At 23.6% G+C, this 24765-nt stretch overlaps 1 protein-coding gene across 2 annotated transcripts in view; it reads right to left on the reverse strand.

Annotated features, from left to right (window-relative positions):
- The window catches only part of LOC114119267 (glutamate-gated chloride channel-like), a 59673-nt gene that overhangs the window by 29710 nt on the left and 5198 nt on the right, over positions 1 to 24765 (reverse strand). For both annotated transcript variants that reach the window (XM_027980776.2, XM_050200905.1), the window contains exons 2-5: positions 8451 to 8546; positions 5504 to 5592; positions 3111 to 3175; positions 895 to 1115 (exon numbers count right to left, since the gene is read on the reverse strand). In XM_027980776.2, the coding sequence (XP_027836577.1) occupies positions 895 to 1115; positions 3111 to 3175; positions 5504 to 5592; positions 8451 to 8542 (467 nt within the window). In that variant the 5' untranslated portion in view covers positions 8543 to 8546. The remainder of the gene's footprint in view (positions 1 to 894; positions 1116 to 3110; positions 3176 to 5503; positions 5593 to 8450; positions 8547 to 24765) is intronic.

Here is a 24765-nt window from a genome sequence, read left to right on the forward strand (position 1 = left end):
ATTTAATTTAATTAATATTTTTCTTTTAAAATATATATATATATATCAATAACCTTTTTATCTTTCTGAGTAACAAACGAGTTCATTGTTGAAAACTTGACTGTATAATATAATATATTATATATAATGATTGGGATTTTTATATTGCATTATTTTTTTTCAGGTGATGTGGCTTATAATGTAGTTCTTTGAGTAGAATACCTATGTGTTTTAGTCGATACTGAATATTTTAATTTACAATACCACTATGTTTTTGAGATGGATAAAACAAATTTTTTTCTGACCGATTTTTTGACGCATCCAAATATTTTACATTCATACAATGCTCACTGTTATGATTATTATTGTTCGTTAAGTAATCAGAATTTTCGTAAGGTTACGAAAAAATGTATATCTTGGTACTTTTTAAATCATAATTTTAAAAACATTTAAATAACTCAATGGTTTTCCATTCAGAAAATAAAATATTAAGTTATACTGTTGAGCGTTTATTTATTATTATAATTAAAATATATCCAGTTTATACGTGTAAATAGTGACTAGATCATGGTTGTCATGTATTAGATATCATGCAGTATTCTGTACAGCAAACTCATCAACCTCTGTTTTCTTATCAACAAATAATTAAAGATAATAATAATTTTATTTTAGTTTTTTTTTTTTTTTTATTTCGTCTGTTATTGCAGAATAATTCAAAACATACAATTGAAAATAATATTAAAAAATTATTTGTTTTTATCTTTCTTTTAAGTTCTTATTAATAAATTTTAAATGTCTTTTTGAGATTTTTAAGTTATTTTAATTGTTTAGGTTATTTTTATTGATTTATGAGGCATTTCAGTTCTATATGTATTCAAGCATAAGTACATTTAAAGATTATTTTTATAACTCTACCTAGTCGTGTACTCTACCCTGCCGTCGCCATACACATTCAGAGTGAACCGTATGGGCCTCTGGGTTGGCTTAAAGTCACCGTGCATGTGAAAGTTCGTATCCGGCAGCCAAATGTCACCCTGGTGATGAATGCCGTTCAGAACGCTGAAAGCTGTCTGATTGGGAAACTGCAGCCTTGAGTCATACCATTCTTGTTGCAGCAGAAACTCGATGTCATATTTCTGCAACAAAATGACATGTTGCGTGATACAACTGCAATAATAGCAGGTTATACCTATAGTTTAAGCCGTAAAACTATGGTCATGGTTTGGTATTGGATTAAAAAAAAATAACTAAAATAACTGTATTATACTCGTTTGCATACTTAGAGCTTAGCTTGCAACAAAAATAATATTGATACTACTTTGCTAATGTAATAAAAAAATTATGTTTTTAAGTACATTAGTTTACCTTTCACTTTCCTTAATATACAAAACGACGAAAATTTCAAAAAAAATTGAACTACATAACGTTATTCTTTTACAGAATATTGGTACATTATTTTTTATCAATTTAATAAGTTAACTGTTTTTATGTTAACATATTTTGCTTTTCACAACTTCCGTACCAAATTTTTCATTTGAATAATTCTAAAAACGAATATACTTTCAAAATTAAAAAAGTGGCATTTTTAAAATCCTTTTAACAGTTTTATAAAAAGGTGTCGTTTAGCTTGTTAGTTAAAACAACATACCATCAAGCAACATTTCATTTAAATTGAAAATAGGGATACCTAAAAATATCTGAAAAATTCAGTTCTACTGCACGTCTCTCCCATTTATAAGTGAAACGCTATGTTTCCCTTATATGCAGTTTGAGCTAGTCGTTAATCGCGATACCTGCTCTAAGTATATATTAAAGCGTCGCATAAGTATAACGGTCTGCCGTGTTTTATAAATAACGGAAAATATTATACGTATAAATTATATACGTACTTCACGTATAATATGCGATGATAATACTGACGGGGCCGTTATGTAAATTAATCCTCAGGGTGCTAAAACGCACTAAACAACACGAGTATACTTGGCAAATTGCCCGATTTTGGCCTATGGTGACGGTACATGAATATACACGAGTAGTTCATCAGTGTTTAATGTCTGCATGTTATAGAAGTTTCCATTGTCCGACATGCTGTGAAAAATGTTAAAACACCGAATTCACCGAAATATATAATACATATTACACAACCTCAGCATAGTTGTCGAACGAAATTAAAACGAAGAGTTATGCACTTACACAGAAATAGCGTGTATGTACGTCGTATTTCGATTTAATTCAGAATGTACGTAATATTCAATATTGTATGTAAGCATTTTCTTCCGTCATAAAATTCTAAACGACTTCATCAAAAACTCATTTCTAGAGATATAATATTGTTTTATAGCTTAAAATAGACCATCGTATATTTATTTTTCTGTTCAAAAATATTTTGGAAGGCAATTTATTCGAAACTGTCCAATAATATAAGTTAGTTATGAATATTTTCTCACAAATAAAATTTGGTTTTGACTATAGTTTAAATGAATTATGAAAAACACTAACTAATTATATTACATATATTGTAAAAAATATGTTAATTTTTTTTTTACGACTATGAATTGGATGATCGATTAGTCCCCCTCAATCTATGAACAGACAATTTAGCATGAACATAATAGGTTCTATTCGCATTGTTTATAGAAGTAATCCTAATTCACTGTTTTACAAAGAAAACTTTTCTGCAGTAAAAAAATAAGTAAAAAAAAATCTTATCTCTATTGTTAGATATTACATTATGTGCCTACTTAACTTTAAAGTTGTAACGAACTACTAGGTAACGAATATTTATAGCTGGGTAATTGGCTGTTCAACAAATTATGAGAAAAAAAAATAACAGTACACTCTAATAACAACTCTAAATTATTGTTTAATATTCACAATACAGCTACTAAAATTGCTATATATTATAATGGTTCATTATGGGTTACATTTAAATATTATAATTTATGTACTAATTTGATATGGTATTTAACATAGATTTATGGTAAGTATCTATACTTTCATTTATGCAAAATAATAAAATACAAAATTACATCAACCATATGATATACTATTGACGTTTTAATTTTATGATAAATATCAAAACCGTGTATTTTAATAAATATTAAAAATTAAAATAATAATTATTAGTTTACCAAGCTTGATTCATCGGGGGATGATAATGTAAATAGCACTACACTGACATTGACAATTGAAGGACCTGTAAAAATATATAATACATAATAATAAATTGTTTTTAAGTATTTAATTTATAATTATTTGATAGGTAATGTACTTTAGGATTAGTACTTCAAGTAAATACCTATATAATAATACTTTTTTTTTTACAGAATACTATATATAACATTAAAGCACCGATCTACAAACGATTATTAAGTACTAATATTGTAAAATTAAATTAAACAGTAACTCTCGTTTGTAAAACTTTCAAGTTATTATCATACTTATTTTTTTATTTTATTTGATATAAATACTTGTATGGTAAAATAACATTGTAAATTTTAATAGATTACAAGGGCCTCCTAACTATAAAAATCGACTGCCATATAAATAAAAATAACGCCCTTAATAAGAAAAAATTAGAGAGTGAGGCCACCTTACACTGCATCCAACTGAATTATTAATATAAATTTTAAATACAAATAAATAATTGTAAATTAAATATTAGCGTGTAACATTATAATATTTATTAGACAATTATAATTTACAAGTATACATAAAGCTGTTAAAACTTTATAATTTTATTTTATTTGGTAGCACATGGTCAATAAATCGTTCCATCCACAGTTTTAGGTAAAGATACTGTGTTCTTATATATTAATTCTCAATATGGCCATAGTAATGCATACTATAATGTCTAATTTCTAGTTGCCTACCTATTGTACGCACAAAAATAAAGAACGCATTATTATTTCAAATGGACAATTTGGTGGACTATATATGTAAAGTAAATACTATATAATCTATTTACTAAATAATTTTTAATTTTATAATAAAATATGATTATTCTAAGAGTAAATTAAATCTATATATACACAACAAGATGTATTAGTGAAAAAGTACATAAAGTTTTACGATTAAAAATCAATCTAGCAGTGACACTTAGCTAGGGATTATAAAAGATGTATGGTTTAAGAAATTTCTTTAAATCAATTATACATCATGGCATCATGTTTTTTGTCACTTTCATTTATGTCGGTATATGCTGGTTTTGTTATTTAGAAAAAAATGTTTATACATTAATGTAGTTATCCCGTTAACTAATTTAATATAAAGTTATTTATGAACAATAATTTAGAGATAAAGTATGCAATGGTTGTGATATTTTTGATTACTTTAATTTTTTACCAAACTTTATAGTTGTGTTGAATATACGTGGATATTATTTTTAGAATCATCTGATAAATTTAAAGCTAAATTGTTAAAGCTAGCAAATTTGTTTTTGGACAAAAACAACATTTTCAGTTTATGAGAACTATAATTAATTTTTTAAACACTTCTATAATGTGAAAAATAAAAAATAAATTTCATGATAGATAATATTCATACATTATATTCATTATGAAATCCATATTGTATATTGTCTAAAATCATCAATTAGGTACCTAATGAATTTAGAAATCTAATTAATAATGGTTAATCGTATTATGTATTATGTTTGAAATAATCGCACCATGATATAATATTGAGTTGGTAATAATCTGAATTTGATAGTGTCTAGTTAAATTACTGTGTCCACTATATATATACATTACCGTAGTAAATCAATTACTAGTTATACCTACCTAAGTGTTTGAAATAGTCAAGTGAGAAAAACTTTAGTGTGAACAGTTTGGGTGGTATACAATTTTCAGCACAACTACACACTTAACAATAATATTTGATAAATATAGGTATAAATAGGTGTAGGTACTTAATCTGTTATCCACCTCAATTATTAATAATATAATACAATTAATATTACTCCATATTTCATATTTCTATAACGGTTTTCTGTTAGTTGCACATATTATATGATGTAACTTAATCATCTCTTTACGTTTGAATGGTTATATAAATTCGTTAAAAGGTATACAAACTTGTATGCTTACAATATAATATTTATAAATAAAGTATGCATATAACTAAAGTTTTTGACAGTTAATATAATTTCTGTGTAGTAAAAATACATACCAACTTAAATTTTAAAACTCGTAATCAAAATTAACTTTTTATGTACCTAATCAAAAGTATCAGAATAATAGTAGATATTGTTTTATACATTTCCATAATATATTTTGAATTTTAGGAAATGGATTAAAAATGTATGTCCCTTTAACTAAATTACGAATTTAAAAGTTATTTATATGAAAATCGATTATGGCCGAATTTAAAATACACAATCTACTCATAACTAACTAATTTTATATTTAAAAGAATAATTTAACTAATATTGTTACTTGAATATTAAGTGCAATTTGTGTATTTTATACTGATTTCAAAGCTCAAAACTGTAAATTAATATAATTATTATCATATACCTACTTACCATAAGATGGTGGCAATAATCGCTTGTCATAAATATCAGTATTCAATAGATGATCAAGTATATGTTTGTCCGATTTTCCATTTTCGAATCTAAATACAAAATATAAACTTTAATCATTTTATTTGTGTTTAAAACTATTTAATCGATTCTTAAATCATTAAATAGTTAGAGTTTTATAAGATAAAAAAGAAGAATATATATTCTTATCCAAATATATTCAATAGTAGGTAACAAGGTATATTACAAAAAAAAAAACTATTAATGGGTTTATTGTGTGAGTTTTTATCATATTATAAAACAAATTAATATATGACGACAATTTTGAGAATATTTGGTATGGTGTATGAGCTCATGTTTTGATTAGATATGTAAGTATGTATATCCATCATAATTTGTTTTTCACATTGCGTAGGTTGTATTTTGTAATATAAATTTCGATACCATTTGATAGTAATCACATTTTAATAACACATTTGATCGATGATCTTAGGTGAAGAATTCTGAATTAATCAATGTGGTTTCAATCGAATATGGTTTTCAAAAAAAAAAAAAATTGTTTTTCTTAAGTAAGAGATTTATTGAAATAAAATAACAAAATACCACTATAAGTTTATACACTGTCCTTAATCATACAATATGTAATGCAGATTATATAACGCGTATAAAGTGTTAAGTAAAACATATAAATGGTACGTTTATCATTATTAGGTATTATTTTATTACATTAATATTAATTTAGCATAGTAAATAAAATAATTTAAATATTTTTAATACAAATAAAGATATTAAATATTATATACAGTTCAATATTTTATTTTTGTCATGTCTCGATGATAGGTTGTCTAAATTATTACTGTATTAGTTTTAAATTTTCAAATTACTCAGTTTTAACACTTTTTGTTTTTTTTTTTTTTTTTACGAAACGTTATTCTAAATATAGATTATTTCTATTTAACATCAAAACTATATATGTAATATTTTTGTTCTGTATTTAATCATCCAAATTGTTCCGTCTATTTTATCTTTATCTCACATTAATGAGATGTATACTTTAGTACTTCATTAAGAGTTTTTTAGTTTTGTAATTTTGTTTCAATTAGTAGTATAACATATATAACATGTATAACATATATTTACAATTTAAATAAGAAATGTATTAGTTTACTCCTATATTTTTTATTTCATAGTATTGTATATTTTTTTATTATCTTATAATTTTAATTTCAAGGTAATTTTGCACTTCAATTATTTTCTGTACTTTTAGCCTTTGGGGTGGTGTTTAATTATTGGCTTAGAAGTATAAATATCTTTCATTAGATTTTATTAGAAATATATAATATTAATAATAATATATTTTGGTTTAAAAATTTAAAAGTTTTAGTTATTGAAAACATATAAGTACATTATATTGTATAAGATATGTTGAAACTGTACTAAGTAAATTAGTGTAGACACAGTAGTTCATCCAGCGTATCCGAATTAGGTCCCAAATACTAGGGTTTAATCGCAAGTACTACACTATTTGGGTCCGGGATTATTTTAAGGAGGTAACAACGCATCTTAAGTAAATAAACAAAACAAACGAAAAATATTTAAAATGTTGACATTTATGGACACTTTTCATTTTTTTAAATTCACATGACCCACTATTAGTTATTTTAGCAATTATTTTTTTTTATTATTATTTTCCTATATGAAATATTTCATTGCCAAATAATTATTATCTAAGAAAATATAATAAACACCATTAGAATTAGTACTGCTATAGATCTAATGCCATATTGATATATATATAAATATAATTTCAAATTTCTCATATAGATATTAAAAGATAAATTTGTAAGACTTATAGATAAAAAATGTTATTGCAGTGTAGTACTCACCCAAAAGAAAATTAGGAACCCAACTAGTGTAGTACCAGGAAGAATCCCGGACCCAACTAGTATAACAATTTTTAATTTGGGACCCACCTCGTACGCAGCCAGTTCATTGCACTAAGGTTATGGTCAACAATTTTAGATTGTTATCGTAGTGGTAATAAAGCTCAAAGACATTCGAGATTTATTACCTTTTTGTAAGAAATGGAAACTGGGTATGGTGATGTTCCATTACGCCATTGTGATGTAAGAAACATGGCCAAGTGCAATAAATTGTTGAAAGTTTTTTTTTGTTAAGAACAGAAATTCTGAAAATTCAGAAATTTCTTAAAAATTATATAAAGAATTGGGCAATATTGTTATAAGGAATTAGAAAACATAGTATAATCAGTGATGTTTTACTGATTTAACATAAAATTTAAATGAAAAATTAACATTAATCATAAAATTAAACATAATAATACAATATATTAATCATATTATATTTGTATTGTATTATGTATCTACATATATACATTTTAATATAATATAAATTATAACTGATAATAATAAAAAAACTATGAATTACAAATTACAATATTTAGATTTGTACTTACCTATATTGAAATATTTATAATTTGATATTAAGTGTTCGTTGGTTATTATTATTATTATTATTGTTATTTTTTTTTTTTTAGGATCGCTGTGCTTATTTTAATGTATACACTAGTAATTTAAATTTTAAAACAATGAGTCAGGCTATATTAAGCCCTATTTATTGGAATGTTTTCTTTGCTATGCATTCTATGCATTTCACTATATGATTGTATAATTTTTTTGCCTGTTTATAATATCGTAGCATGATATTAGATATGATTTAACATTTAAATATTATAAATAAATTTATAGAACATTAAAGTTTAGTAATTTATCGATATTAATTAATTATTTTATATGTATCTACTGAATATTGGTTAATAATAAATATTATGTATCATTACATTCAATAATAGAATTATATTTTACTTCTCCTCTTTAAGACATTGGTTTAATTTAAAACGTGGATTATTAATTTTTAGGTTATAACTTACTTAAATGGTACTTCTTTTGACGGCAGCGATTCTGAATATTTCAATATTGATACGTATAGTATAGATATATACAGTATTTTGGAGAAGTTCATCGTCCTAAGATAATAATAAAAAAAACATTTACGTACAGATCAATTGTGTATAATACTTTGCTATTAATTAAGTATTTGGTAAACGAATATCTACATTACATTATAGTGATATGTATGAAATACTTCGTTTTTATAGACCAATCACGTTTGTAAATTATACTAATTATTAATATATACATATATATTATATACACAGACATACATATTAAAATTATCAGTTATCACTTATCGATAAATTATTAGACATACAAATTGCTCAAAATTCTTAGAAATAGCTAGAGCTTTTATCGAGCGTGTTATCTATTACCACAGAATATATTAATAAATCAGAACACTTATAATATTACTATATTATTATGGTCATAGAACAAAAGTATTTTATTTTAATTAATTGGCTGCCAAACATATGAAAGTAGTATTTATAGGTACACAAATCAGCACATGATTAATATTAGGTCGATTTCGATCTAAATCGGCCAATTTTATTGCACCAGATTGACAGCACAATAATTCACACTAGAGTTTGTATCTATGTTTCCTATACTTGTTTGATTATATTTTTTTTTATAATATTTAATTATTAATACTGCACAGCAGTATTATAATTATTATTGAATTATCTAATAGAGACACAATCAATAAATTATTCACTGACTTTATTATTCTTATTAACTTACATAAAAAAAAAACATAACATGACGTCGGTACGTAGTATTTGAAAAAAATAATTTGCATAATTAAAGTTATATTATTGTTAAAAGACATATCAATGCTCGTTAACATTAACAATTATGACGATTATATTTACTAGTAGTTATTTATAAATTTCTAATGATACATCATATTATCATTTTTTATATTTTATATTTTATGACTTAATTTTGATTGAAACTACTAATAATCCTACTAATCGTGGCCAATTATTCGATAACAAATACAAACATTTAGTTTATCCATTAAAATATTGGTTTTTCTTCTTTAAATTCATTTAAAACCGATTATGAGTACATACTATCGGAGAGATTTAATATTAATTATTAACGCACCATTATGTTGTATTATCTCTTACTTTTTTTTTACTAGCATTTATATTTTTTCTCTTGGCTACCCTTTTTCTCTAAATCCAAATTATTTTTAACTTTTTAACATATTTTCTTCCGTTATTGTGTAAACAAATTATACTTTAAAAAAAAGGCATACAAGTAGGTACGTTATGCTATAATTTAAGTGTCGAGTGGGTCACTGTAATTGTTATATTGAATTTGATTCAATGATATTAAATAATTGTCAACGAAAAACGATTTTGATCGGAGACGGTCTGTCTGCCAGTCTAAGTAGTTAGTATACTCCTTGATTTGTTTATTGATATTGATATAAAAGAATTTATTAAAGTGACGAAGTATTGGTATTACGATAGGTTGAATAATTTTTTTTATATTAATTTTATAATTTCTTATCGTAAAAAAAAATATTCAAAGTTGAAAGTATTTATAAATAGTTTGAAAAGAGTTAACGTAGGTATAAATATACTACGTGTAAACATAAGAATTTGGTGAAAATTAAAATATTTACGATTATTCGTTTTTGAATAACAAAAAAAAAAAAATAAATAAATAAAATAAAATTGTTTTAAGGTAAAACAGTTATTTTACGAGTGAACGTCCAATGTCGTAAAGATTTGAAGTTCAAACGGTCATAAAAATTAATTTTATTTTCCTATAAACTTTTTATTTTTATTATAGATCGGAGAACTAATGAGATATCCTATATTACATTTTAAAATCTAAGATATTAAAAGAAAATTTTTTGAAATACTTACTACAAAACAATAAATATTTGTAAATTTTTAATATTTTGACGAATTTAGTTGAAATTCTAATTTTAAATGACGATTATGATAAAATGACCATAATTTTTATTTTTTTTTATTAGGGAGAATTAACAATCGATTAGTTTTATTTTTATAAATATTCAATCATTATTATTACAGTTTACACTTTTTATTAATATTTTTAAAAAAAATTAAAAATATTCAAATGTCTATGTATAATTCAAAAAGAGATAAAATATTTTTAAAATAATACTTTGTGTAGAATATAATTATTTAAAAATGTTGATAATTATTTCAAGATCTAAGGTTAAATTATATCAATAACCAAAATCGATTTTATCAAATAATGGTTTTGTGTAAAATTTCTGGTTTTCCTTATTTTATTATGAATTGTTTATTCTTTTGTTTTACCCTATTATTTTCAAAAAAAAGTGAAATTTGTAATTTCAACCCGTAGTAGGGAACCCAGGATTTTACTACCCCCAGTCTGTTTCAAATACGAGAGGTCACTGTGTAGAAGCTTCAACTAACTATACATAACAAAGTTACTCTCTAAGCTCTTGATTTACCTTATTTAAATTATATTTTGATACCAATAATTAATATAACTATAACAGATCGGTATATGCTATGTAAAGAGTAAAGGCTAAGACAGACGTATTTACGGTACGCTGCGTACTATAATCGTGTTTTTCTATTTAGGTATATTATTTTTTGATATTCACCGGCCGCACAATTTCATAAGCGTTATTTATACTTCAATAAATATTTTTTCACGTATTTATATACGTGTATACATCATATTATTAATAAAATTATAATTGTATACAAATATCTTTGAGCCTGATACATTTTATAAATTATTATTAAAATTATTTCATTGTTGACTACTATTGTGTAGTATTTTACATATTTATATATTGATTGTATATTAAATAGTCTCAAAAAATACACATCATTGTAAAATAAATATATTCATCACTACACTCAGAATCAAAGATAGGTTAGGTTAGAATTCAATTTCTATAACATTACGGGTATTATTTTAACAATTATTAATAATAGTTATTTCAAAAATTAGAAATATCTTCGAAAATGTTTGTTTTATATATCAATCTATTTCTATAAGTCATTGTAGAACACACTATTTAAATTTTGAATTAAGCATACATATCGTTATGAAAAAAATAAAAATTAAAAAATAAATAAATATAAAAATATCATAAAATTTAAAAAAAATTGATTTTTCATAACTTCAATTGCTGTAAAAAATAGTTTTAAAAGCGTTAGTTAACTTTAAATAATATATATTTACTTTAAAAAAAATCCACACATTATAATCATAATTCATAATGTTCAAGTAATCAAGTTATAGTTATTTTTAAATCTGAATGGCATTATATTCAATAATATAATATAGATATAAGCTTAAATTGTATTAGTTTAATTTTCATTTGCCATTTGACCCAGTTTCTTTCTCGAACAATATATAAATCATTATATCCTTGTCGTTTCATCACATTTTTAAGTCACAATAGTTCACTGATTCAAAAAATATCGTCCTTTTTGTTTAGGAACGAAGCAATGTTGAAAGTGTAAGAATAATGCATTCGAAATGAGCAACGTTCAAATTATGACGTATTATAGAAGGAGAAAAAGAGTCCTTTGAAATCGACCACACTGCGTGCGCTTTCATTGCTCATTACACCCACCGAAAGCCCGTAAATACTGTACCGGCGGCCGTTCTCTAGAATTTTTACACTGATGCACAATAAAGGACTTTTGATGTGCTTGTTTTTTCATTTTTTTTTTCGTTAATAACCGTCACTCTTCACAAGCGAATGCAAATGTTCACATTTTTTTCCATAATGATTCACAATACATATCCTGTACATTATGTATAATATATAATAGCACAGTTCGAAGAGTAGCGGTTGAGGTTAAACATATTTCTTATATGCTTAGAATACTCTACATTAGTTATACAATCGCTGTAGTCACAGTTACTATATTGTAATGAAATATACGGTCCACGAGCCTCGTGACGTCACAATATTCTAATAAACTGAATAAACCAAGGGTCGCATATGCGACTGCTAACAATTAAGTAATTGTACAATATAAATGTTATGAGTACTGTTTGATCATTAATTTTTAAAATACATGAAAAAATCTCGTCTATTTCTCTTCAATAAATTTTTATTTAGATATAGTGGTGGCTGATAATAATATGACTTATTCTAATAATAACAACCACCATATTGCTTTCTCGATAAAAATACGTAAATAAAATTACGATTGCTTAATGGTTTCTTCAAAATTTATTTACTGAAAAAAAGTTTTACAGTATTGTAAATCAATCGTATAACTGTTATTATTTGTTTTAGATTGTGTGTGGATAATATTTTTTAGATTCAATATTGATCTTACAAAGATACATAATATATATAAATATGTATATATTTTTATCTGTTATTTCTTTTAGTGATGATCAAAACAAGACCAAGACCAAAACTTTCAAAATCTTGGTCTTGGTCTTGCGCAAGACTCTTACTATTTTCACAAAATATAAAAAAAAAACTAAATATCTACCTGTTATAGCTGTTTAGGTTTTTTGCTATGATTTAAAACTTAAGTCCAATTTATTATAAAGCATATTAATAATATAAAACAATCTAACAATTCAATTTATATTATAGATTCTCGTTTAAAACTGCAATTTAAAATATTATGTTTGTATTATTTTACTTGTATTTGTATTTGATGAACCAATTTACCAGCATAATTAACTTTGTAACTTCCTATTACCTTTATAATAAATATCAATAGGTGATTCAGTAGAATGAATAATTACTTATTATTGGTTTATATAATATTTATAAAAATTTAATTGTTGTTTTTTTTATGTTCACTTTAACAAATAATAATAATAAAAAAAAACTGTGTGGTTTGTTCCAAATATTAATTAGCTTAATAATTATATTCATTTTAATGATAATAATATGTATTATTTATAATTAAATTTTTATTCTTCTTTTATTCACCTATGTCCAGTACAGTAGTACTAAATATTTAAGTTTCTTTTAATATAATATATTGATAAAAAATCTTTTCTGTAAATCTTATTAGGTACCTACATTTTATTTTTACAAAAAGTTTTTAATTATCTTAATATCAACTAAGTTAGGGAGTAACATTGTATTTTAGATAAAGTGCATAGCTACATCATTAATCGATTTTGGGAAAAAAAAAATAAATAATTTTTCAATATTTGCTAAGTGTGAAACAACTATAAGCATTATGTTATTTTGTAATATTAATTCCATTTATTTCTAATTATTTTTCAATAATTCGCCATTTCCTCGAATACTGATCAAATTTTATAAAAATACAAATAATTTCTTATTATTTTCGTTATAAATTATTAGTTAATGAAATCTAGATAGTAGATAACTAATGTTTTCGGGGAAAAAAAAAATTTACAAGACTGCAAGAGTCTTACAGTGATGGTCTTGTTCTTTTAAGCCTAATCTTGGTGTTGGTCTTGCTAGACTAGTATCGTCTTGGTCTTGGTCTTAGTCTTGCAGCAAAAGTCTTACGAGACCGCAAGACCAAGACCAATTATGATCATCACTTATTTCGTTGTACTGAAAACCCAATGCAGAATAACAAACTTTTAACTTTGGTCTAAGAGCGATAACAAATTTAATCTAGTTCATAGAGGCTACAAACTAAACTAGTTTGTTTAGAGGTATCAAATATAAAACATTTGGAATACATTATTGTAGTTGAAAATCTGAAAACATATAGTTAAATAACGTGAGTATTTCCCCAATAACAGTTTTTAACTTGCTATTATATTTTAATTCAAAAACAAACAATTTAGGTTTCATAAATTCCTTTTACTGTTTTTGTTGTACTAGTTAAAAAGTATCAAAAATGAATAGTTGTAGTTATTGTTTTAGCATTTGGATCCTAAGATTTGACACAGTTCATTAATATTGCGAAATCGATTGGCTTTGGGTAGAATGATGGGTATGTAAAAGGATAATTAAATTAAATCAGACAAAAAATAGATATGTGAGATTTTTTCTAAAAATTTTAAAATACTTATGAAAATATAACGTTAATTATCACAATAAAAAAACACTGAGACTAAGTAAAATACACCTTACATTTACCTAAACAAAGTATTAGTTAGGTACTAAATATTAATTTCTAAACTAGTTACAATAGAAGTCTATACACCTATACCTATTTTATTTTAGTTATCTTCATACCTCATATATTTCAGAATTTATAAAAGTAAGTAATATTATTTAAGAAGAAATTAAAATAATCTCTGCAGTACAATTATACTCCAATTATACTAGTTAACTATACTTAAATATCATGTTTATTTTTTTGAACTAAGTATATTAACCCTGTTAGATATTACTGTTTACAGATTATCTAAAATAAAGGTAAAACAAAACTTATGTAAAGTAAAATTATAACAACCATATCTTAAGCATCGTTTCATAAATCGATGTAAAATAAACGATTTCAAAATAAATCTATCAAAATTCTCATGTGTAATTTCAGAAGAAAAAAATATTCATTAATGTTTGGGTACACTGATAATGAGAATCATTTACATCATGTTTACTAAGCCTGAAATTTTATAATTATATAACGCTCAAATGATTATGTCCATGAAAAGTATTTAAAAATTATAGGAATGTTAACGATACTATCACAAAAATATAAGCACCACAAATATGCCCTCAAATAAACATGATTTATATTTTAGAAAAAAATATTGTATTAATTAAAATACTAATTGTTAAAATATGTTAGTTATCTTTTAACTATTATATTTAATCGATTTCTGGCCTGGATTAATTATTATTTTCACAATTAATCCTCTCACATTTTTACTACCATTTTAAGTTGTTTATTAAACTTGTTTTTCAGTCACTTTTACTCCTATACTATGTAAATGGTTATTTTTCATGTATTTTGGCAAAGATTTTTTAGAATGAATTTATTTTACTCGATATTTATAAGAATATATTATTCTTTATTTTTTTTTTCGTCAATAAACATAGGATTGAAAAAATATCTATTTCCATTACCGAGTTTTTATTTTTATATTTTTTCAATACAATATTTATTTTAGTCGTTATGTTTAATATCAAATTTATTATTATTTGTTCAAAACAAATCAGCTGTGATTAAACAATAACTAAAATGTATATATTATAAAATGAAACACTATATCGACATTAATTTAATTGTATTATGTTTTTTTTTTTAATAAACATATACATACATTTACAAATTTGGGTATAGCAAATGTATTTTGATTAAGTCAACAAATGAATTATTACTGTTATGAATTTTATATGACTATTGTCATACATTAATAATTGATTGTAAACATCGTAATAATAGGCTAATTTTAATATGAATCATAATAATTTTTAAATAAACGTGTAATAAAAATAAATCATTAAATCACCTATAATATATGTATGCATGATTAGTTAATAATTACCATCTGTCTAGTGCTTATCATTATCCTCATTAATAATACAATTGAAATATGGTAAGTTCATAAATTTTAACTTAAAATGATTTTAATATTTGTTATTATAAGTTATAATCCGTATTTAGTAAGCTAGAAAAAAATTTTCGATTATATCAAATACGATTAAAAATAACATTTAATAATCCAACATAAAAATCCGAAAAAAACAATACTACGGGCCAATTAAAATACTTATATGGGAAGTATATGAAATGTATACTTAAATATACATTTTAAAATAGACCTGGCTTATTCGAAGTACTTACTACTATATATTAAACAATATTCAATATAACTTGTAAGTGTATACTCATACCGATATCTAAGCACTAAAACTAATTTTTTTGTTTCTGCACTTAAGAACATATTACTTAGAAGAAAAGAAACAATATACTACGTTTCCATTAGACGGTGGAGGATTGTGGTTCAGAAACATTTTAATAAAATCGACGATAAATTTTGTACTTCTAAAGAAATACATGTTTAATACAATAACTACACTTGCAGTGCAAAATAAAAGTGTCTACCTAGCCGGATTTAGAAGCTATTCAAAAAAATGGCGTGAATATAATATTATGCTTCCAACGTTCATTTTATCCATTGAGTCAACGCCCAAATGACTGTTTTCATTGAAATTGTTTCCCAAACGTTAAAAAATGCATTAAACATTGTATCGTTAAACGTGCATATGTACATTATGTTTGCATATATTCCATTCGCAGCAGAGAACGGTTTGGATAAAAGAGAACTCAGTGGGAAATAAGTATAAAAACTCTTTGTGTTCGCTATTCACATTATAATGAACTTTTGAAATATTTTATACACGAAGTGTGTACTGTACTGATATATTTACTTGTATTCAATGTACTTAAAACGACATACAAAGTTTAACTGTTTTCGACATTATTACTGATTTCGCTTTCTGTATTATTTTAATTTTTTTTTCGTTAACAAAATCAAAAAAAAAAAGTTATTAAAAAACCAAAAATAATTAATTGGATTTCAACTTTACTATTACTATAAAATATTCGTGAATATTAATTTTATTAGGTAGCTTTTAATATTATTGTATGTTAAACCATAACGTATTATGTCACATTGCCATAATATATTTATTATTTGTTATTGGGAATTATTATTAACCGCACTCTAAACTTCATGACTACATGCTAAACATTCCACTATTTAAAATGGTTATTCATTGCTAATTTAATTAAATATATAATATCTGACAATAATAATATACCTTATTGTATAACTATATATTGAGACTTTTTTTATAGTGTACCTTTAATAATTTATAAATATTTTTCATTATAATTATAATTTATTTTAATTAATTTATAACCTGTCCCTCAAAACCTCAAAACTTCTGGAAATGTACATTTATACTTAATAAATATTAATTTATGAAGGTTAATTGTTTTTTTTTTTTTTTATTGTTGTGTATGACTATAAACGTGTCTAGTTCCGAACTTTCTTCGGATACTAGAATATTAAAACTTCATTATCACACTTTGTAAAAAAATCTACCATATACAAGTTCAATACATTGGTAATGTCTATTATTTATAGTACCTACTATGTTTCATCAACTAAGTACTTAAAACATCAAATACTCTACATAAATAAAATCAGCCACGAAAAATAAAATGTTATAAAAATATTTTTATTGAATGTATAATGTAATTAAATAGAATGTTATATATTATATTTGGCTTATTTTTTCACACATACTGTCAGTTATTAATTTATAGCAACTACCTAGTTAGTTATAAATAACTGTTATTTACATAATATACAGTTGGTGTGTATATTTTTATTTAATGTATCTCATTTTTAATAACGATATTAACTATCGTTTATCACAATTTACGAGATCAATAATTATATAGTATTATACAAAAATATAATATCTGAATAATATCTATGTGTAATATTAATTATTAATGTTATTATGTTATTACTAATTGAAAATATTAAAAAATAAATTTATTATTGATTACGGATACACAAACATTATTGTGTTTGATTAACAAAAATATATATAGCATAGCATTTTTTTTTTCAATAGTAGAATTGCGTTCTCTTTAAATTTATCAAAACTTCTTATAGCTAAAAATAAATTTTGAAAAATCTTCATATTTCTAGCCGTTATACTCAACAAAATTAATGCATAGGAGTAAAACAAATATTTGTAATGTTGAAGAGCAACCGAATAACTCATAACGAGCATTGTTAAGTAGGTAGGCATTTTCAAGAACTGGTAAAAAAATGTCAAAACAAATTACACTTGAAAAATATACTCCTAATAGTTTTCTTTGTTAAAAAAAATAAATGAAAAACAAAAGTACTTAACAAAAGTATAAAAAGAATATACAGTCAACTCGGGATATAACGAATTTCAAGGGACCAAGAAAAAAATTCGTTATATTGAAATTTCGTTAGATCGAAATATAACGTTATACCGCGATATTTTCAAGGGAACGGTAATTTTATTCGTTACATCGAATGTCATTATACCGCGAGTTGACTGTACATATAAAAATATTTGTCGCTCTACTCAAAATCTAAAGAAAAATTTTTAAATATCTAATACTATTTTATTGTTTAAATTATCCAAGCAGTTTTGATATAGGTACCTACAATTATAGTATTAAACGAATCGCTTTATTAAAATCTAAATTTTAATGTATTCTGAATGGGGTGAAGTACTTTATTGGCCTTACGATTTTATTATTTTTTTTTTCAGTTATCACAAGGTCTAAAAATGGCCAAATTAAGTTTTATACTATTACCTATATATAGGCACAGGTTTTAAAATTTAACACAGCTGGAAATTAAACGAGGTATTTTTTTTTAATTTCCTGTAACTAAAAAATCCATTTGTTAAAGTGTAAAAAAAAAAAAAATCGGTATACCTATATATAGCATATTAATAATTAATAAATTTTATTTTTATTATAAAAATTAGGAAGTAGGAAGTAATAGAAGTAATAACTCTTATAATTTTACAATAATTAAATAGGTTATTCATTATAGATATTAGATACGTTAAGAAATTGTTGAGAGCTTTTGGACTTATATAGTTACGGGTATTTTACATTTTAAATATTTTACATAACTATAACTCATTTAAAAATTAAAATATCAATAAAACCTATGCTATGGCCTAATGGATAAAATTATTACCTTAAAGTTTGATAATAGCCAATGGGTAAATTGACTCTAATATTAAAGCTAATAGCATAAAATAGATTCTGCTAAACTCAAATGTACTGTGCTTTACGTTTGAAGACAACACGAGCGGAAATACCATTTTCTTAATCAGGAACACTATTATTATCAAACCGTATGATGGTATAAAAAAACAATAGTAAGCATAAAATATTGTTAAAACAATATATATATATATGTATATATTGAAGGAAGTAAGCATGAATTACTATTTTTTAAGATTATTTAATTGTACCTAGTTCAATGGCCTAAGTACTAAGTACCCCTTCACCTATCTCGTTTTTTATTCTTGTAATTATTCATTTGATCTTCTATCAAATCTACCGATGACAGTAACTTCATTCAACTCGAAATGAATATATAAGATCTGCATTTTTTTTGTTAGATAATTAATGAAACGTATAAAATGGTCATCAGTTTAAAATAATCTGTTTTTTTTCATCATAGATTCCTACACAAACATATACTCGTATTATATAAAATATACTTCATACCTAAACTATGAAAGTATAATTAAAAATGTGTGGATAATAATAATATAATGTTTATTCTTTATAATTGTAAATATTCTTTGTGAGTAAATTAATTTAAATGACGATTTCGAATTTCATATCCATCTACCTTTTTTTGTATCTATATATAATTCGATAGTTAATAATTATAATGACAATATTATCATAGTTTAATGTAAAATCAATATAGGTACTCAATATCTTGTTGTTACAGTGTTATTTGTTAAATATATTATTGTCAATACGAAGTATGAGTCAATCTAAATTCTAAATGAAAAAATATATTGTACAATTTAAAATAACATAATTTAAAAAAATAATAATAATAATTTTATTATTAATCATATTTTATAGTTTCATGGATATTTTAACAAAAACCATTGGAATATTAATTATTTTTATAAATTGGCTATTAATTGTGTGTAAAAATATGCTTAGTATTAAATCATAATCGTTGTTTAGTTTTAATATGTATATGTATTCATTCTATTCATTACTTTCATAATAATTGTAGTTATTTAAAATTAAAGAGTAGATAGATTTTATGCTGATCTAAAAATTATCATTGTATATTTTTCATTTTTATTTTTGTATACCAACCGTGTATACATTATTTAGTATCTACAAATTAAAATGCTGATTATGAATTAAAATCATAATAAATTGACAAAATACTAAAAATTGATATTACATAATATATTATATTATAATGAGTTTATTCATATTATAATTATAGTTCCCATGATTTATCAAAAAATATAAAACTAAATATATTGTGTGTATAAGAATATCTGATTTTTAAAATCTCTTATACTCTCTTACCAGTATTGAATGTGCTAACAAAAAGTAAACAAGCATAATAAGTGAGCATATTTTTGATATATCATACCTGTTAAAAAATACACCATAATACTACCAAATCATTCTTATTGTACTCGTTATAAACTCAAAACTAATTTATCAATTTTTAAATTAAGAACTGATTTTGCCCAATCAAAAAAAAAATATTACTGTCATTTTTTATAATATAATGCAGTTTAGCATAAGCTTATTCAAATGCATTTAAAATTGTAAATTGTCATTTCTTATTATTGTAAAACCACATTATGTTCTACATTCAGTTATCTTCTTTATCTTGGTACCTATACTCTTTAAAATTTAGAAAACCAATATTATTATATTATCTTAATATATTCATAACATTATTATTATTTATTGTTCACACTTTTTTTCACATATGTATATCGTATAACTCATTAGGTAATATTAATTAAATGCTGTAATACTATTGTTTCCTTGGAATTTAAGGGTACTAACATTAGCTTAATGATTATGACTAGGTATCAATAATTAATATATGAGTAATATAAGAAAATAAAGTGATGATACCGATATAATTTTAAGATAGGTGTATGTCCAAATTGTTCCAAGTCTATTGATAATAAATCATAACCACACTAATAGTCAAATATATGTAGACATGCAAACATAGTTCATTTATATATTGATTTCAATTAAAAATTAGCGCACTCGTCGACAGCTGTTGCGATATTATTATTATATTATATATAAATGTGATCGATTTTGCATAAAATAATATGCAGTATATGCCTCTAGTGGTGTCTTTCTTTTTTCCTACTTTTTCATATAACATTATATTATTATTATTATTATATAGTAGCGTATTAAAATAATCTAGAAAACGACGTGCTCGACTATATTATTCGATTTTATGACGGCTGTGCCGTAACGCCGTTATGTCCTGTCAGAACTGTTTGAATTTCATTATTTCACAAATGCGATTTTCGCGACACGAATTTCTATTTCAATTTTTATTTATTTATTTTTTGTGAATCGCAAGTTCTTATAGTCACGAATCCTCACTATATGAATGATTTATTGATTTATTTGTACACGTATCATCTACACTGGGTAAAGAATCCTAAATCAATTAAAGAGAAAAACATAATTATTTATAGGATTTAGTTGCATCCATCACCAAACAAAGAATAATCATATTATATTTAATGAATATTGTTTGCTTTATTTTAAAAAAAAATGTAACTCTAGTTTTGTCTGGGAAAGTAAGACGTATTAGCTCGTATACAGGTGCAGCAGCTTAATAATCTTTCACCAATGATATATCGCTTTTGAGATACAAAGTGATGTCCATGTTTCGTTATAAATCATTTGGAATTTTTAAAGCGTGTTTTCTAGTTCTTATTTTGGTGTTAAATGACAAGAGTTTAAATTTAATAATTTGGTTTTTATTTAAACTATTCAATTTTAAGTATCTGATACTACGGCTACTCCTTTAAAACTTTTGTTTGTACATGAAATAAATATAATTCAAAATCACAGTTAAGTGATTTTAAAATTATTTTTGAAAATGAGGAAATGAATAAGTTGCTCTTTAACATTTAATTTGTTTTATAACCGAATAATTGTATCAAAATTGTGAGATTTAGTTATTTTATGTCCTCACTCATTTATCTCTGATGTCATAAAAATATTGATAAGACAGTAAAGTTGTTTTATTAGTATTTACGCAATCGTTTTTCGTAGGATGTAATGTTTTTTTTATTTAAAATTAAAAAAAAAAATGTACAGTATCAAAGATATTTATATAAAAAAAAAAAAACTAAGCGAAAACGAATATTTCAAATACCTACTAATATCCTCAAAATAAGAAAAATATTTTGAAAATTAAATCATATAAAGAAAATGCTAATCTAAATAACTGGTAAAATTTTCAAGTATCTACGATTTATATTTTTCGAATAATAACAAATACTTAAAATTGTTTGAGGATAAATCGTTAGGTATCGTTATGCAATTTCGTAAAAATTTAAAATTCAAACGCTCACAAAATTTTTCCTTAAAATGACTCTTCGAGTTTTCTCAATAGCTATTTAAAGGAAAAGTTATGGACAACTTAGTGTTGATTTTTTTAACTTTAGATATAAATATAAAAAAATGTATGAATATTCAACTACAAAATTACTTGTACATTTTCGCAATTTTGACATATTTCTTAAAAATTTTAACTTAAAACGCCTATAAAAAAAATTGTAACTTACGATTTTTGTTGTTTTTAACTACGAATAAATAAGAATGACTTATGAGAAATCTTGTATTAAATTTTCCAGTTTTTTTGGGTACCCAACATTTTTTTATCGACACTTCAAAAAAAAAAAATACTCAGAAAAATTGAAAATTTCAGTTGTCTATAAATAGCTCAAAAAAATTCAAAATATTTCGAAAATGTAACCATGTATGTGGATACATAACACTAATATAAACATTTGGTGAAAATTTAAAGTTTTTACAGTGATTATTTTATAAGGTAAAACCATATAAAAAAATTTATTTTGTCGAAAACCGGTTTTGAGTAAAAATTTCCGTTTTCATTCCCTTTTTTTTCCGATATTTTTGAAGACTACTGGAAAATGTTTACTTTTAACCTCTATAATGCATCAAGGTCCAATGCTATTTACTTTGTCATCGGAAACATCCCCGAAGTTTGAAGTTGGAGCATTATTTCGATAAGTTATATTATACACAGGCATAAAAACAAAAAAAAAACACATATATTATTGTAAAATCAATATATTCATCACTTCGATTAAAATCTAAAAAAAAAACAGAATTGCAATATCTCTATTATTTTAAGATATATCGCAATGGATAAATCCTCATGCCAAACTCTATAATATTATAATGGTCAAATTTTATGGAATTATAAATTCTTATAAATATACACACGCACACAAAAAAATGAATGTATAATGTATATGTATATGTATATATATAATATATATCACATTGATTATCACGATAATTATGCTTATTCCTTTGAAGGCCATTGAAAATAGTATCTACGTATATACAGAACAACATTATAAAGATTTACTAATTACAGAGTAGTAAAATTATTTACATTAAATTAACAGCCATTTAAAATAATATTTTTTTGATTACTTCGCAATAAATTTAAAATTTTACAAGATTTGATAGTATAACATTTTAATCTGTAGAAATTATAGTTATAGTTAACTATTTAAATATGTTATATTATGTGTAGTTAACACGATACGTAAGTACTTAAATGTTATGCTGATTATCTAGAAGTATATTTAATGATGTTGATATAAGTGTAGGTAGTATAGATATAAGTATAAAATATACAATTTATATTAAATATTTTATTTTGTAATATTACTATAAGTATTATTGTTTTATAAATAAAATGAAAAAAAAATTCGATGAAGTGCATTATATTATACTGCGTGTATACTTAACTCTCTTATGGATTTTTCAACGAATCTTAAGATATGAAAAACTATTCTAAGCTATCAACATTAAAAATATATATTATAATCATACTTATGAGTTAAGAATTTCTCAAAAAATTTTTAAAATGTTAACAACGAATTACTAACAAAACAATAAAACAAAAAAATATTTTTGTTGCTCCAAAAAACTATATTCTAAAGAATAAAAACTAACTATATCAAAAGCCCCGTCACTTCAAACAAAATCTAAAAATGTATATATTCTATTAAGATGTAACCCATAAGTCTTTTAACATTCTTCCTAAGCCTTAGACTTCTTCTAGTATTTTTTTCACCCACAATAAAATATACTGTTTTATGTATACCGTTTAACAATTTTATTATTATTTAAGATTACATCTTATCAATAATATATTACTAATAAAGAAGTTATCATTGGACAGTTCGAAAAAATTATTAGCTTTTTTCTATTAAAATGTGTTCAAAAACTGGTTGGGTTTTATATAGATTTATTAACTCAAATGACTATATTATCATATTTAAAATTACTAAATACCGCTGGAGAAAATTTTTTTACCATACAAATGCAAATGGACGAATAGTATATATTATGAATATTTAATTGTTTAAATATCCATATCCCTTTTCGAATGTACCTATAATATAAAAACGGGCCTTTTTTCATAAAAAAAAGTCTGCTATATTCATTTAAAAATCGATTCGGGTTATCTAATTATTGTTATTTATAACAACATACGTGGTGTTTCCACATGGTT

This window comes from Aphis gossypii, chromosome 2, assembly GCF_020184175.1.
Source record: "Aphis gossypii isolate Hap1 chromosome 2, ASM2018417v2, whole genome shotgun sequence".
In the NCBI taxonomy this organism is placed as follows: Eukaryota; Metazoa; Arthropoda; class Insecta; order Hemiptera; family Aphididae; genus Aphis; species Aphis gossypii.